This window comes from Mixophyes fleayi, chromosome 3 (assembly GCF_038048845.1).
Source record: "Mixophyes fleayi isolate aMixFle1 chromosome 3, aMixFle1.hap1, whole genome shotgun sequence".
NCBI classification, from domain to species: Eukaryota; Metazoa; Chordata; class Amphibia; order Anura; family Limnodynastidae; genus Mixophyes; species Mixophyes fleayi.
Genome location: NC_134404.1, coordinates 334,395,744 through 334,413,946, shown reverse-complemented (window position 1 = coordinate 334,413,946; position 18,203 = coordinate 334,395,744). Strand labels below are relative to the sequence as shown.

The following is an 18,203-nucleotide window of genomic DNA, read 5'->3' as shown; positions in this document are numbered from 1 at the left end:
CCGTGCTGCCCTGTTTTATGTACAAGTCAATATAGCGGGCAGTTCTGTTTAATCACCATCTTTTATTATTGCACAGTGATTGGTGTTGCCGCCCCGGGTTTGATCCCGAGCCTGTGCGGTGTTTGTCTATTTTCCCGGTGTTTGATGTCCAAAAACATAGGGATAAGTAAAGTGGTTTCTGACAATATTGGCCCTGGTGTGTTCTGTGGCAAGAAAATAAGATTATAACCTCCACAGGGAGTAATGTGAATGAACATACTGTGATTGTACAGCTCTGTGTAATATATAAATAACGGATAATAGCATTAATAATAATAATAAAAGAACATTGTGCAATCAAATTATTTCATTCAGGCACATGAAATAATTAGCATTACACTCCGGTAAGGTGAACCCTTCTCCCCACCCAGAGTACCCCTTCACCTGAGCCCCGTGGACTGCTGTGTGCAGCCATTTTCCTGGAGCTCAGTGGTTCGTACCACAGGCCCAGGTGAAAACTGTGGCTGCGTGACAATTGCACCTTCTGATTGGTCCTCCTGATCACATGCTCCTCCACAGTCTTTGCCACCATGGTGTGATGAACTTAAAAATTTTGTCGGATCAGGTGGTAATTCAGCTTTAAAATTGGGTACTGCTACCTTTTCTGGAGACATTTTAGCTTGAATTTAGGAGTATAGGTGGATTCACATTTTCATATTAAGACTGAAAGGCCAGTTTTTTATTTTTTTTATTTATTTTTACAGAAAGGGGATAGATCCAACAAGGAATGAAGAATGCATAGGACAAACATGTCTATTGTTAAAACTTCTTTGTTTTTATTCAAATATAATAGACTTACAACTGAAATACTAAACTAAGCTTCAGAACAGCAGATGGCAGTAAAGATTCTCTCCTCTACTTTATAAAAAAGTACCACAAGTTATCCTGGATGAAGGAAGTGGGTTGTGAAGCACTTTACCATAACATTCTATGATAATTTAATTTCTTACATTGTGTTCCATTAGGTAAGGCCGCTGTAAGTAACACAGCATAAGATTTACTTCTTTTATCTCCAATAATAGGCTTCTCCTTGACCAGATAATCAGTAATTCAGGCTAATGTTTGTTTGTCTTGGCATGGTTAATTATTTTCCTATTATATAAAAATGCATAGCCCTAATTGGGCTGTTTAAACAGAGCAGCCCACGGGGTAATCTGCAATAATTCAAGGGGAACTCCAAGGAAAATAATGTAATGTCAATACATTCTCCTCCCCAGCAGACAGAAATGAGAGGGTCCCAAGCCCTTGGCACATACGACTTAAGAGACATTCTCCTGCGTCAGAACCTGCACGCAGTGTTCCCTTAACAGTAGAATTTTAAAGCAGAAGACCTGCATTAAAAGGCTGTCAGCGCAGCTGATTGGATGGTTGCCGTGGCTTGTCCAATCAGCTGCATTAACCACCTTTAACTGCCTTGTTTGCGCCGTCAAGCTTTTCCCCACCTGAATGATGGACATGTAATGCCACGGTCCACTAGAACTAGCAGGGGGGGCACATTTTATTCTCTGATCTTCATAAATTTAAAAGCGGCCAGTGAGTACTGAGAAAAAAAAAAACATTGTTGTGGTATACAATGGCTTAATATAATGTAACCTGTAAATACAGTATTACTAATGAAATAGGTAATAACAGAAGTAGCAATTTCCAGACTGTCACCTACTGAGAAGATTGGACATCCTAAGACCAATCATTCTGGAAGTTTAAGCAGACCAGACCATCTTAACACAAACTTTGTGCGCTCCACAAAAGTCTATCCATACTCCCCCTCCATATTCCGATTTTAGCGGGACAGCCCGATTCATGGGACACAAAGGGGGGTGGGGATTAACAGAAAAGAGGGTGGAGTTTATTCCAAAGTAGTCCACTTGTGGACGGTGTTTGGGTGGAACAGAGACGGGTCTCATTTTGTTCCACTTTCGGAATTCTAAATGTTGGGAGGTATATAAGTGGTGTAAAACTGTTATATTTATCTATTCCTTTAAACAACTAAAACCAGAAATCAGAGGTTTCACAAAAGAAGTGTCCCAAGATAAAATGTTCTGGGTCAAAAACCAATGAAGTCTTATGGAAACTGGGACATTGCACCTACCATGGGACATTGCCCTGCAGGCTGTCCGTCCACTTGAAGTTCTGGATGTACCGCAGCTTGTTGTCTTGTGTCCCTCCGTCCAGTGAGTTAATGAAACCTAATGTCCAGGGGAAAAGTGTCAGACAAAGAGAATAACAATCGGGGACCAGCGATCCCTCCGTTACTGCGCTCACCCAGCAGCAGGGAGAAGTACGCGTCTGCGCCGATCTTCATGGTCTCATGGTTACAGGTGGAGTCCGTCAGCAGTTCCAGTAGTCGCGCTCTCGTAGTTCTTAGATCGCTATAGGATAACGTGGACAAATATGACTCTAAATCTCGGCTGGTTATGGTCATTACGCATTTCACCACATGGACTACACTACTGTAGAGTTGATATCAAGTACAGTCATTGTTATATTACTTATATAGATGAAACAATTGAACAATGTATAAAAATACTGTTACCCCATTCTATAAATGCTGATATCTGTATTTGTCACCGACACACAGCGCCATTTTGTGGGCGGGACCAATATTCATGAGCACGCGGCCTGTCAGCTCACTGAATTCCCAAGGGCACTGGTTCCACCGATAAAATGGCTGCCTGCATGGTGTATAGGCGACGGGTGCGTTATTGAGACAGATCAGCAACATTTGGGAATTAAGTACAGTCAACCTACTCCATATGCATTTTACGACATTCATGCAGTGGGACATGTCATAATAATGCATTTTGTTGTTATCAATCTTAAAATCAGATTATTGCAGTTGACATAAAGTGTATTTTCTAAACATTCCTATACGCGACTATAATATTACTTAATACAAAAATATCACGTGTAATACCTGATAGGAATCAGAGACAATCTGAAATGGGACAGTATCTTCTCTAACACAATGCAGAGCTGTAACACAATCTCACCTGCAGATCTTCGAGGCGGCTGGGGTGGAGGCAACGCCATAGAAATTAAAGGAGACCGGAGCTGTGGCCTTCAGAGGGTTGCGATGGAACCAGTGGGTCATCTTGGTGGGATATTTTCTTTAAACCAGGACACTGCGTCTCTCCTGTAGGACAAACAATAAAGAATGTCCTTATTAGAAGGCGGTAAACCACCATGCCAGCAGCATTACATATTACAATCGATACAGAATGCAGGGACGACACAGGTTCAGGAATGCAGATGTGAACAGAGGTGACATTGAATGATGGATTCACAGAAAGAATCCTGTATAGCGGAAGACTCGGCAACAACAAAGACAATGGTTACACCACTAGATGGCGACACAGAGCAGGATAAACCATCTAATGAACAGGGGGTGGATGGCGCCATTGGATCTAGCTCAGGCAAGTGGCTACAGCGGTCCAGCCATTATCCCATGGGAAAAGCAGGGGCTGCAACATGTTGGGGTTCCCACTAAAGTTGGGCGTATGTTCCAAAGTTAAAAACAACCCCTTTAAAAAGTATACTATGGGGAAAATCAGAAGTGGCGACTTAGGATGAGCCGGTAGCCATATCTCTAGCAGGAGAATACTTAAGGCTCCAGTTTCATAGGTTGTCTTAGCAGCCTGAAATCAATCGGGGCGTAGGTGGATACGGCCAGAGCTGTAAATCAAACATGTAGATAGCAGGTTTCATCTTAAGGGGGGTATTCAATTGTCCGCGGGTTCGAGCGCAAAAAAACTATTACCGTTAATACGGTAATCTCTCGCTGGATTTCAGCTCGCAGCTCCCAGAGCTGCGAGCTGAAATCCAGCGAGTAAATTACCGTATTAACGGTTTTTACGCGCAGGATTACCGTAATAACGGTAATCCTGCGCAGACCGCAGGAATTTCGGCAATCCCGCGGACAATTGAATATGCCCCTAAAAATATTTCTTGGTGCTATGGTCAATGGCTTCTATGGTATGATGCTTTGAGCTTATTGGTTCCACTAAGAGCCCAAAAACCATCCACCTTCTAACATTCCCAATTAGCAAATCAGGACACTATAGGTCACCCCTCTTCCGGATATGCCTTGACTGAGCCCCAAGTCAGTAGACAACATTCCTTTTGCTACAGTAAACGGTGTCTGCTCCATGAAAAGGAGACTGTTGGGGGTATGCACCGCAGAGCATTCAGTAAAACAGAAGGAATGTATAAGCTAAACTTGCTGCAGACAATTATGCTAAAGAGAACTGCATAATTTATAGAGGAGAGCTTCTAGGCTCCATCCTGACAGCTCTCTCCATACCCTACATCCCAGAGTCTTGTGCTGCAGAGACTGAACCAGGAGTTTACACGTTGGAGTTTTATCTCTGTTTGTATTTTCATCCAGTGCTCTGTAACAGCATCGGCAAATAAGGAGCTATTTATATAGGTCTACAATCATAGGGTGAGGCATCAGTAGTACTCATATTGAAGCAAATATTAAGGAGTGTTTGCCGTGACTCAGCTCACATGTACAAGATACACAGTACAACAGATAGGTCTGTCCATCCAGCCCCACACTGTGTGAGAAGGAGCCACGTAATTGGCCACTGCTACCTTGCAAATAAAATAAAATCAAAAATATTAAGATAAGTTACTTATTAATTATAGCTACAGACCCAGTGCTTCACATCAATATATGAGAAACACTAGAACACTAGATCCAAAAAATAAGTAAAACTAATACACTAGAACCAAAAACAGATCAAGATCAGTGACAGCGGCCATTTTGTTGAGGTCAATGTTCATTAAAATGTAAGCAGATACTCACAACAATCCTTCCCAGGCAATGTGTTCTAGTTTATTTAATGCAAATAATAACTGGGAGGTTCCTAGAAGCCGGTGAACCACGTGACTGGACCAGATGGGAATCAAACCTGGCGTGTGAAAAATGTCAGCCCCAACAGGGAGGCGCTCTGACAGACTACACACAGCGGAGGCAGCCCCCGTATGGGTGGAGCTCTCATATTTTAAAATAAAGATATGTGACATCCATCTGGGTTATATGTCAGGGTGTAAAATCCACCCTGTTATTTTATTCCATAAATAAAATACAATAGGAATTAGAATGATGGGTGTAAATATTGTGCATTAAACATTTTGGATGGAAAAAAACAAAACACGAGGTAAAATCCTGGGAAAATTGGGACACGTCGATAGACTTCATTGTCAGGAACATTGGCTGCCTGCAGCCCACATATGGTGCCTTAGTGATGTCGCTGGATCCCAGCTTACGCTCTCATTAACATTAGTTCAAAATGGCTGCCTTCACGGTATAAAGGAGACAAGCTCGCTTTAAATTATTCAGCGTCCATTGGTGGGCCCCGCTTCCCCTAAAATCTCAAAACCAAGTAGTAAAAACCTCCACATGGTATGTTGAAAATATGACGTATGCGCATTTCATACTGTATATTTGGACCCTTCTAAATAACGTTTGGGTGGGTCGTTCGCACCAGTCTGACACAGTTGGAAACACTACAGGTTTTTGGGTTGATCTCATATAAGGTGCATTTCCCATAAAGCTGCCCCCTCCTCCTTCATCATAACTCACAACGATAATATCATTCAGTAATGAAACAGAATTACTGTACTATGTAGATGTCAATGGCCCCATTGTCAGCGAGAGGCGTCAGTTATCACAGTGGGTAGATCACGTGAGGGTGGGAGTTCTCGGTCCTGTATACATCCACGTACAATGTCGTTGCTGTGTTCTCCCCTCTTTTGTTCCCCGTTAAATTATTACAGAATTCGACACAAAGCTGCTTTGATTACAGCACTATTTAAACACTGGTCCTTGTACTAATCAACGGAAAAATGTCACAGATTTTACATAGAGATTATTATTCAGCTCTTTCATTGTTTATCAGGAAACATGAAAAATAAAGATAAACTTTAAAAAAAAAAAAAAAATCAGTAAAAGGATCTCAGAAGACTAGATAAAAGCAATAAATTAATCGAGAGGTAATAATTATTACTGCCTAATAGGAATATGGATTACAAAGAAAATATAGGGAAGCATTTCTGCTTATCCTTAATTAGTTTTTCTTTCTCCAAAGCCAATGAGGGAGTCACAGAGCTAACAGAGGTATTTAAACAACCCCCCCCCCACCCCCCTTTAGAAAGCAGGGCACCGAAAAATGTATGCATGGAAATTCTAATTATCCTGAATGCAACAGAGCCCTTAGAAAGCTGTATTTTGGTGACCACATTTGAATCTAGAGAGTTAGCAAGTAATGCAGTTATCAGCTGACATTTGGCTGTAACATCACACAGATTAATAAACACATACACTTTAATGTCGGATAATTCCTGGCTGTTCCAAGGAAATGATTAATAAAACTGATCTGGTTTGGTTGCCCTCAATCTGACTGAGCGAGCCACTAGCACAGTGGTGGCCAACCTGTGGCTCCAGAGCTTTGGAATGTGGCTCCTGGCTGGGAGCATCAACAAAGTATAGTTGTCCAGGTGCCAGCAGGGGCAAATTGTAAAGCATTCTGCAGCCAGACTGACCGAGAGCAGCCGCGTCCTGTGACCTCCTCTGGACAATGCAGGGAGGTCACAGTGTCACAGACAATCCAATCAGGGAAGGAGGAATATAGAGTGTAGTGGAATGTGGGGAGGTTTGATTGGAATGTATGGAGTAAATGGGGAGATCTGATGTCATGTATGGAAAATTTTGGTTTATCTGACATCTGGGCATTTCTGGGGCATTTGGGTAGATTTGATGGCATGTGGAGAGGTCTGATGACATTTTGGGAGGCTGATGTGTATGTAAGGGGCATATAGGGAGATCCAATGGGCATGTAAAGAGGTCAGAGGGATTGTGGATGTAGAAGCAGCGTGTAGCTATGGAGAGACTATAAGTAGCCCTTTGAACCCTCCTCTGTTGGACACAGCAGCGAAGTAAGAGCTGAGCTGATTTTATGATTATTCTGAACATTTTCGCCATGTGTTGGCTATTTTCTTTTTTGTTTAGCAAGATCTTATAAATTATGTTATATTTTCAATGTCTGTTTATACTGGGTATATGCACACACATATAAAAAGGTAAAGTTGGCTCTTTGCAGTACCTATTTTTTGTCTCTTGGTCTCTGACTGGTTGGCCACCCAAGGACTAGCACATAGACACAGGGCCACTGGAGAGGGTGTGGAGGTCGCTGACGTTTTATATTTTACTCACATGACTATAGAAGTGCAAACCTGCATTTCCTGATTATTTGCATCACTATGGATTCATGTTGGTGTAAATGTTATACAGACTGTGTCATAATACCAACTATAATGTCCATATTCGAAGCTGGAAGGATTTTTCTTAAACGGCTATTAAGCCCCAAAATTTTAATTTTCATATATAAAAACTTCATACATTCAGTGTTAAGCTGCCATTCCAATGCTGTATGTTAAAGAGTAAAGTGCTTCATCTACGCCCCTTAAGGGACAGCGGAGGCTCCTCCCACATCTTCAGGCAAACCTCCAAAGTGTCCGGCAGCGGGACCGGGGCGTGGCCATGTTATGATGGGGGTGTGGCTAAGCCCCCAGAGGGCTGGCTAGACCTGTAATGCACTAGGATGCCTATTACATACCTCCCTTCCCCCAACACTCCAACCCGTAGGACAAATATGTCCCAGGCGGGACAGAACCCTAAATTTGGGACTGTTCAGCTTAAATTGGGGCGGTTGAGAAGTATGCTCTAGGACAGTATTTGAATGGGATCTTATAAGGGTCTGAAAGCAGAGATAACAATACCCCCCACCATTTATCATTTAAGATACAAGACAGAGCGTATGCCATTCTACAGTGGGGCGTGGCCAAGTCACATTGGAGGTGTGTTCAGTGCTCCAGAATCATTGGGCCGTCCCAAGCCCACTCCCCCCTCTCCTAAAAGCACCCTTTCAATGCCACACACACCTGCTGTTGGCATGCCTGGCATTGACAGGGCATCACTTAGCGGGACGTAGTCCCCCAACTGTCACCAAATCAGGACAAAAGTCCTTCCACGTGGAGTGGCGGGACACTAGCGCCTAAATCGGGACAGTTGGGAGTCATGGATAACAGTGATATGAATTTCTGTGGCCTCACTGACCCGCTGTATAACGCACAGTGCATGTCTGCACAGAAAGGCTGCCAGGCTGTCAGTCACACTGTCTGCTCTGCTCGAGAAGCCGCTCCCGTCTAGCATAGAAACCTGCTGAAGAGGAGTGAGAGAAGACATGGTGGACATACTTTCCCCAGTTATAAAACCTTCAATTATTCCACGTACAGTGCTTTGAAAAGTATTCTGCATATTGCTGTAGATTCTAAATTTGAAATAGATTAAAGTCAGATTTTTTTGGCACTGATCCACAAGGTATTGAGCACCTTGTCAAATCACAATAAAATGTTCCAAAACCTTCTCACAAATGACAAGAAAACAGAAATAATTAAAATGAATCAGTGGCCATAGCCCCACTGTTAATCACAAGCTCAAATTTGCAGAGGAGCGATACAAGTCAGGAGTGAGGAGCTGTTTAATCTACAATCCTCTTGTGATTCTACAAGTAATTCCGATCTAAGTATGCAGCTGTCAATCCCATAAGGCACTGGGCATCAGAGTTATAGCCTCTGGTTATCCGATCCACATGACAAAACAATAGGCTAGATTAGGCGGAACGCTGCGTACTCCAGCAGTTTAATGGTTAAAGGAAGCACACATTAAATGTAATACCATTTCCAAATCATATGGTTTTTGGTATTCTTGTACCGGTCATTTCAATTTGCACATGACCTTTAATAAGTTAAATGCATAATGCCATTTAATACACAGCTGTGGTTGTCCTGTATATACAGTCACTACCCTCCTACTCAAACAGCAGAACATTGTAAACAGGGGCTATTATATCATGTATACACAGGAAGACGCTTAAAAACACTGCATTACATTACAGATTAATAAATGTTAGTGCAAAAGTCTGCAAACAGTAGTGAATACATAAAATGTAGACAGCTCAAAAAAATAAATAAATAAAATTGGTATATATTATTTCACGTTATCCCTTCACAGCTTGAGAATAATGTATTTAACAAAGTTAATATTTCACCAGGAATTATATTTGTGTGTTTGTTTTCTTTTCATGGTCCCAAAATTAAAATTGGTAGGAGCTTTTGTAAATCCGAGCAGTTTTCTGGCATTGAATCTTCAAGTAATTAATAAAGTGGGAAAAAACCCAAACACACACTATATATATAATATATATATTCTATGGCCCAAAGTATACACCAAATATCCCACAAAGTGAAATATATATTATATTCCTGGAAACTTCACAAGAAGTTGCAGACTTAAATGAAACAAGGGTTGTATTTTTTTTTTTTAAGATTGAATTCATTTTGCACAATAACCACAAAAGGAATGGTGGTACTTTTTGAGGTTCAATTTTGGAACAAACCCCTGTCATCAAAAGAGTTAAAATGTCATAGTCCTTTACAAGGCAGCGCCGCTTTAAATTTAAGCTGCAAAGACGCCGATCTCCCGCGCGTTGCAAAAACCGGGGTATGATGCATTTACCCCAAGGTTTCAGAATCTGCTGTGGTTGCTGCTCAGACTGCTTACTCAATGTCCTGTATATACATCTTTCGTATTCTACAAGTATATTTTTTAAATGACTTATTATATTTCTTTTAGAACAAGTATTTTATAAAAGGATCCTAACGTTTTTTAACCTATGGAATGAGAGAATAACAAATATCAGACATACACACTGGTCAAATGAGACAAACTTACACAGAAATATGGTAGTTGATAGTGGGCAACTTCCTCATGTTCTGCGTAAACAGCGCTTACAGGTCACCTCCTCAATAGCATATTTAAATAGTTAATTTTGTTTTATTTTAATTATTGGAAATTAGTTTCTGTTTTTATTGCTCCAGAAAAAAGCAATAGTAATTGAAACTATTTAAGCTTTACCTAGATGGTGCCACACAAGCAACATTTACGTTTTTACAAATCGATATTTAGTATATTTGGTAGTGCAGTATTTAAAGCCAGCAAAAAAGCACCTTTTACATGTGTGATTAAACTGCTGCTCATTCAATATATAGTTTTTTCAGCAGGATTAAACACCTAAAACATTGAAGAGCTTTTTTTTCCTGGCTGCTTTCCTGACAATTGAAAACAGCTCATGTGACACCAGCCTAAGTTTCATGTTCTAGAGCAGTGTTCTCTCCAGCACCTATTTCCCGGGTGCTTCACCCGGCTGTTTTAACTTGACACCCGGCTCTTGGAGCCCAACAAGTCCTATAGTAATAGCATAAACCATTATAACAGGCACTATGTGAGCACTACAGTCAGCAGTGTGTGTTAGACCACTGACCACCAGTCTGACCAGTCCTGGCAGGTGTGGGCAATAACCTCCAACATTCTTCAATATTATTACAAAGTATTACACTGCCCCCACCCAGCTACTACTTAATTCCACCCGACTGGCAAAATTTTCTGGGAAGAACACTGTAGAGCTAGTGAAGAGCAGTGATAGGCACACTGGCACTTACCAAAGGCCGCATGGGTGGCCTGTTAACCTTTAAAAGCGTTGCACATTATCCTTAATCGCAATAACAAGTTAAAACAATAGATAGTTATAGTAGAAATAACTAAAGAACGAAAATCGCAACTTATAATATAAATGTTGTTGTTGTCTTCAATGTATGATAAGACAGTTAATGAATCAATTTACAAATAAAATAACTGGCAAAATTAAAAGTAAGCAGCCCCCCAAAAATTCTCACTTTTTTTTTTTTATATTTGACGGCAATATAGCGCATAATCAGGAATTGTCACATGTTAAAAATCTCATTATGATCCAAACTTTAAATTTGGTATGCACAATAAAAATCAAGTAATAAACATAAAGCCTTTGAAATTTTTAAGTCATATGAGTTTTTTTGGGAGATTGGTTTTCACATTTTTGAGTCCTTGACCTTGAGGACTGTTAAGTTCTGAATGAAATGTTTTTGCTTTATTGAAATATTTTAAACTTTGCCCGATAGAATTAGGTTTTTGTATGCTCAAAAATGCCCAATTTTTTTTTTTAAATTTTTTTTTGAACATGTTCAAACCCTCGGCCCGCCTGTTGCCCATCACAGGAGAAGAGGATGGTGAGCTGGTGCAGAAAGACCTGAAATTCAGGCCAGGGAAGAGAGAAACAGCTTCCTGTTCTGACATAGTTACCAAGTGATTCACATTATACTTATCACTGTAGATTATTATCGTAGATTACACAAGAATTACAATTGTTCTTTTCTACCTTATTGTGCGCTGTATTTTTAATGATATGTGCAAATATCTTGTGGATAAAAATACAATTGTTCTTCATAGCAATCAGTCACTTTATATGTTTGTTTTAGTGTACTTTAAAGAACAAAACCCAAACAGTAATGTTTATTTGTTTTGTAGGATGTTGATCTATTACCAGAATGATGCAAATTATATGTCAAAATAAAGCATTTAGCTGTATTTAGAAGATCTGTATAATTTAAATGAAGTTTGGCTATTTTATCCTTTGGATAATGATTGTTTTACTACCTTTTAGAGTGGTCCTGCTGCCTTCACACATTGAACTAAGGTTCTCCCAGACCAGCCACAGACAACCAGATACAATTCAGGAGCCGCATGTGTGGCCCTCTAACCGTCAAAAGGGCCACACATTACCCTTATCTCAGTAATAAGGTAAAACAATACACTTAATCAAAGAAAGAGACAACTATCTGTAACAACATATCAGGAGATGTTTATAACAAGGGTTACAAGCTATAAGAAGCAAATCTGCCAATAAAACAGGAAGGAGCTGGGGGCCACAGGTTAGAAGCTTGGAGGGCCATCTGTTCCTGGGATGGCTGGAAAATTTTAGCCCGGGGGGGGGGGGGGGGGGGGGGAGGGGCAAGTCTTGACTCAGCAGCCTATATCAAAGGAAATAAAATGCAGGTGGCCTAGTGACCAAGCCTAAGGTAGCCCACTATGAGCCCGGCCTGGGGTGCAGATGCCCCACAGCCCCTACACCTGTTGCCCATCACTGTCCTTGTCCGTAATACATGCAGTGACGGAAATACCATTGGTGCAGCTGGAGCGACGCACCGGGGCCCATGGTGATAATGGGCCCCGGTTCCATCCTCTCCTCTTCCCTGCATCGGAGTCCACAGCTCACTAGTTCCATCTCTGAATGCATGTGAAGTGTAACTATGAATGTGATGTTACTGACTCCTATTAAACCTTTCGACAACCCCTGTAAAGTTACAGCTTGGGAGATATTTATACAAGAAAACAACTTCAAAAATGAAATGCCAGTGGAAAGCGTAGGTGAATATAGGCACATACAAGCCCGATGCTACCATTAGGCAGATTTAGGCAGTTGCCTAGGGCGCCGGGTTTTTGGGGGCGCCACTGAAGTTGGGCACTTATACAACGTAATGCCGTGCGGTGGCCGCTGAGCTTATGTTTCACGGCCGCTGGTCCCCGCACAGCTACAGATCCAGAGGGGCTATTGCCCCCCCCCCCCCCCCCCCCAAGCACACTGCTGATAGGGCACACTGACCCTCCTCCCCGACTGTCGGGCGTGACATCATCACCACGCAGAGAGGAGCAGCTACCAGAAGAAGCTTTGCCTAGGAAGCGGAGAGACCCTGGCCACATGTGTATATATACTGCTTACTTTGCATGAACGAAACTGTAACATTTTCTGTGCTCCTGCAACAAATCTAACCTAGATATTTGCCAGCGCTTTATAAACAAACACAAGTGACTGCAACTACGTAACTGTGTCATAAAAAGCATCCAGGTCCGAGAGCTGTTCAGTTTCTACAGCAATTTGTATAGATGTCACATCCAGTGTTTCTAAATATAGATATATCTACAATTACACCATACACACCTGAATATACCAGGCTGCACCAAAAGCTTGGATATGACCTATGCACTTTAAGACATTTCAAAATATAAACAAGAGTTGGCGTGAGCAAAAATAAACAGTGAATATTTTATTATTATTATATTTTTACTCATTCCTTTGGTTTGTTTAAAAAAGAGGCCTCTGGCCACAAATAAGATCTGTAATAAGGTTCAAAATAAATAATCATGAAGTGCCCTGTGATTATTTCTGTGGCTGTTTTTATTATTAATATTATTTATGAGGTCTCTAGGCGGCTTCCCTTTGCTGTTCATCTGACATTTGAAGCTTGCTCCCTAGCCGGCGTACTGAGCGGTACAACGCCAAACAGCCTAAGTACTACATGTACCAGCATGCCAAGCGCTGGCTCTGAAACAGGTTAGAGTAACAGCTGCAAATTTGCAGATTGTTTTATTTGATTATTGTGAATTGCAATTACTTACTGTGTAGCTTATCAATGAAACACATACCATGTCATCAGTACCTGGCTCCATAGAGGGCTATGTACTAATACAGGGGACAAACTTGCACAGTACAGTAACCCATAGCAGCCACCTTTATCTGCCGTGCAGTGGTTCCCTATCTTTTTGACAAGATGCCAAAAAAGCTAACTCCAAATAAAAGTGAATTTTAGCCAACACCTCCCTCCCCTCCTGAGCAGAATTGTGGGGTTTCCATCCCAAGGAGTCCTGTAACTGAGATTTCATCCTGTCTGTGCTGCCTCAATTCTTTACTCTGTATCACCAACCCAGGAACAGGTCAAATCCAAACCACATGCGCAGTCTAGACACAGCGCCACAGACCACACTCATTACATAGTTGGATGGAGCTATAGGTGTATATTCTATGATGCACCAGTGTTAAAATATTGCAACAAATAAAACCAGAATAAATAGATTTATGCTTGAAACCCATAATACTGCATTCTTGTTCTTCTGTTAGTACATAACCCAACAGACACTGTGAGCAGCCTCCGCTGTCAGTACGTAACACATGGTAAAGTCCCACAAAACATCTCCAAATACAACAGACAAGCGGATGAATATAAACAGCTCAGTGATGAATAGCAGGTTTACCTGGGTGAATGAACTCTTTAAAAAAACAATGTCCTGCATGTCTCACCTGGAAACACCAAGACTAATACCGGTACAGCTTGCAATAGGTGATCTTTGCTCATCATGTGATGAGTTGATGTCATTGTTGGCTAATTATAGAAAGTTTCTATGCAATGTCGTAACGACAGTTGAGTCACAAGTAGGAAATAGGTTAGGTCATACTAAACCAATGTAACAATTACTGGATGATACCAAGGTATAAGTTTGGGTCGTTAGGTGGTGGGGTTTGGTATTTTTGATTCTTTCTAGATATTTAAGTTACCAGAGGATCCTCATGTGAGCCCAACCTAAGGTGGACTTTTGGCATGTTTGATGTCATACATCTCTTTAGTGTTCTCATTTATTTAATACACCCCCAGCTACAGTAAATACAATGGACCCCTGTTAATCTAAGCCCGAGAGCCAGCCTGCACCGAATTAGGAAAAATATCATAATTCTATAATAGAAATCTACTGTGAGCATTTTATTTATTAACAATTAATTATACAGTGTCAGCATATTCGACAGTGTATTACAGCTGTAAACATACCCAGTAATAAAACAAGACTTGGTATTATCAGACAAACCAGTACTAAGGACCTTCTCACAGTCTATAGGACAATAGGAGTTTGAAGTGTCACATATTGACTATTGCTCCATTCAGACTGCAATGGGAAAAAGTGCTTAGACAGATCCAGTCACACAACAATGTTGGTTTGGGGATCAGAGGGTTGTTTGAGTATAGAAAGAAACTAATACCACTTTCAGATTTCCACCCCGGCAATATCCCGGGTATATGAACCTGGGATATTGCTGGGGGACAGATCCTCCGACCTTACCAAATACCTGGGTAGACAGTGTTCACACTGACTCCATGGCAGATTAACAAGAGGAGGAGCTCTGATTGGCTCCTCTTGTGAATTTTTTTTTTTTTAAAACTTTTCAATGGGTGTCGGTGAGATCCGAGGTGAAAAACCCGGGTCTCACTGTTCACACTGGAGGCTATCCAGGTTGGACCTGGGAATAACCCTCCAAAAGACCCGGGTCTAATTCCTGGTAGATGCAGGGACCCTCCTTCACACTAAACCTAGACCTGACAAAAACCTGGGTCTTTTAGGCAGCGCGAAAGGGGTATAAATGTAACTTTTGGGTGAACTGTGTATAGGGGGGAATAGTGGGTAGGATAGCCAAGGGGAGTTAGGAGGGTAGTTCAGGAATTTGTTAAATTTGAGGGTCAACTGCATAGAGAGGATACTGAAATCCAACGGAGCTTATTAGTTTTCCAAGAGAAGTAGAATGAATAGAGGCAATTAGAGAGCCTAGGTCAGAGCCATGTGGTACCCCAACTGGTAAAGGAAGCGGAGAAGAGGTGGAGACACGAACACTAAAAGAGCGACTTAATAAGTAGGATGAGTACCAGGATAGGTCAGTGTGTTGTAGACCCGGAAAATGTAGCATTTCGCCTGCAGGGAAAACATGCATGATTTTGAGTGGGGACCCCCTATCTTCTATGATGTAGGTAGAGCGCAGACTTAATTCAACTGAACTCCACTAAAGGTGGTGGTGTTTTCAAAGCATGAGGAAAGTGACTTTACTGCCTTCTAATATTACTATGTCACTAACCAAATAACTGCATATTGTACGTAAGCAATGTCCAAATTTATTTGCCTCATCCGGACACACCAGGTCTGAGGCGGGCATCATATGGCTGACAGATACAGGGCTGAACATGGCTGTATATGGTGGGTATGAGGCTGTTATGCTGGGCGGAGGGCTGAATATGGTGGGCAAGGGACTGTGTGAGGGATATGAGACTGTGGTGGGGATGGGGCAACTTGCGATGGATATTATGCTGTTATGTTAGGCACGGGGCTATAAATGGAGGGGGTGAGGCTGCTGGGAGCAGGGATGTATATGATGGGTTACACTAGATTGTGAGCTCAGTTGGGCAGAGCACAGATTGGAGAAAAAAACTGTATGGACTATTATAACAGTAAAGCATACTTGCCAACTTTTCCTCATTGGCTTCAGGGAGATCCCGGGGGAGATGGGCATTCGAGGGCGGGGCTTGACAAATCACATCATTTTGGCCACTCCCCCTACATGTTTGTCACAATATTGGCCACTTACAGCAGGGGGCGGGACTAAGATGACAATAATTGCGTCATTAAGCCCAACCTCCACCACTTATCTATTGCGGGGCTGCTCTCCCCGGAGGTCTCTCAGAAATGCAGGAGTCCCCTGGACATTCCTTGAGAGTAGGCAACTATGCTTAAAGAAAAGCAGCTAATGAATTTCTAGACACTGAAGTTTCTTTTACATTTCTGTCTCCATTACTGAAGTCATGTTGTCTTACCTGTCAGTCTTTGATTAAATCTTGGTCTCCATGAAAATGGCCACCTCCATAGGCATCAATACATGGACATAGGACACAATTTCTGAACTGTGTCATCATGCCACAGATGGCGAAGCCAACCACGTCTTGTACTGGCTCAGCATCAGGGAGAATGCCAGACTCTTCAGGGAGTGAGGGAGATCACCCCTATTTCAGGGAGTCTCCCTGACATTCAGGGAGAGTTGGCAAATATGCAGTAAAACTGGGGACACAACTATGTAATCTTACTTCAGATGCAATCTCTGAAACGATTTTACCAACTAGTCCTGAATGTCCGATGAGCATGCAGATTCATGTGTACACACCTACACGAATTACCCTCAGATCTGTAACCATCTACCGAAAAGATTGTAGCTGTACAGTCTACAGATATCTGCCTACGCTGCTGGTCGTGAGTGCGATACAATGTGTTTGGTACGATAACACATGTGGGATCTACACACTCTTGCAATATCTGACCAAACGGTTATGAATCGTGTGATCTTCACGATAATTGTATTAGTGGGTACTCAGCTTAATAGTAACATCTATTTGTACCACCTGTTTAAATCACAGGTAAATACTAGCCTTATAGTGACGGTGGGCATGATAACGAGGGTGGCATACAATGTAATTAATATATTGTAATGCACTTATATAGAGAAGATACCTGGTGAGGTAATATTATTTAATTGCGGTACTGCTCTTGATGTTAAAAATAAAAATTAAAGCTGTAATGAAAAACAAAAAAAAGTGTTGATAAAATGTCTATCGGAGAAACAGTCACTTCCAAAGAACTTCTTATTTTTAAAACTTGCCAAAATCTAGATTGACCAACTGGTTTCCTCGCATTACTTATCCTAAGCAGACTAATAAAATAGTTGGGTCTTATATTTATCCGATTTATTTAACTTTTTTTTTTTTAAATCCCTAATTATACATTATTACATTTGCTAATCCTAAAAGAAATAAATATTTTAAGCAACTGAAATAAAAGGTACAAAGCATTTATTTTGATAAGATTAAAATAATCAGATCATAAACCATGCAGAATTAAAATTAGATTTTGTACAAATCAGATACAATTAGATGTTACATTGGCTGAGAGATATTTTTGTATTTTTTCTCTCACAAACTAGTTATTTTGTAATTGCAGCTTAGAACGTCAGAGTTTTATCTAGTCAGAGTTATATCTAGTCAGAGCTCTTGTGGCCTCTTCAGTCTGGGAGGAACTACAAGTCCCAGCGTGCCCTGTGTGGCACCTGCTGGTAGGGCATGCTGGGACTTGTAGTGAGGTTCTGACAGGGCATGCTGAGACTTGTAGTTCTATCAGCAGCTGGACAGCACCATGCACAGACATAAAGCCATGTAGTGTGGGGTATACTCACCACAGGAAGCTGCACGTTCTCCACACCCCGGCCGCACTGTGGCCCCCAGGAGCCCCCAGCAGTTATTTACAGCTGTGATAAGACATAGGCTCTCTTCCTGGTTGTGACACATGAGGGGAGTCTCCCAGTCACTGCTGTGGGCGGAGGAGACACATTGGGTAACATGGGACAGACCGCCATGTGCGCATGCGCAGAGCTTCCGCCTTCCAGTCCCCCCCACATTACATATTTGGGGGCGGGGCTTGTCGGCCGCACAGACCTGTCACTCATTCCAACCAGCAACCGTCACTGCCACCACCGCCCCTCCGAGATGGAATGACGTCATGTCACAGTCAGCCGCGGACTGCGCATGAGCAC

The 18,203-nt window shown here is 41.8% G+C and overlaps 1 protein-coding gene across 1 annotated transcript in view; it reads right to left on the bottom strand.

Moving 5' to 3' along the window:
- BROX (BRO1 domain and CAAX motif containing) overlaps positions 1 to 18,030 on the bottom strand; it is a 29,292-nt gene extending 11,262 nt beyond the window's left edge. Inside the window, exons 1-4 of the mRNA XM_075204298.1 lie at positions 17,847 to 18,030; positions 3,030 to 3,172; positions 2,302 to 2,408; positions 2,129 to 2,225 (exon numbers count right to left, since the gene is read on the bottom strand). Coding sequence (XP_075060399.1) covers positions 2,129 to 2,225; positions 2,302 to 2,408; positions 3,030 to 3,130 — 305 coding nt within the window. The 5' untranslated portion in view covers positions 3,131 to 3,172; positions 17,847 to 18,030. The remainder of the gene's footprint in view (positions 1 to 2,128; positions 2,226 to 2,301; positions 2,409 to 3,029; positions 3,173 to 17,846) is intronic.
- Between the last annotated feature and the right edge of the window lie 173 nt (positions 18,031 to 18,203).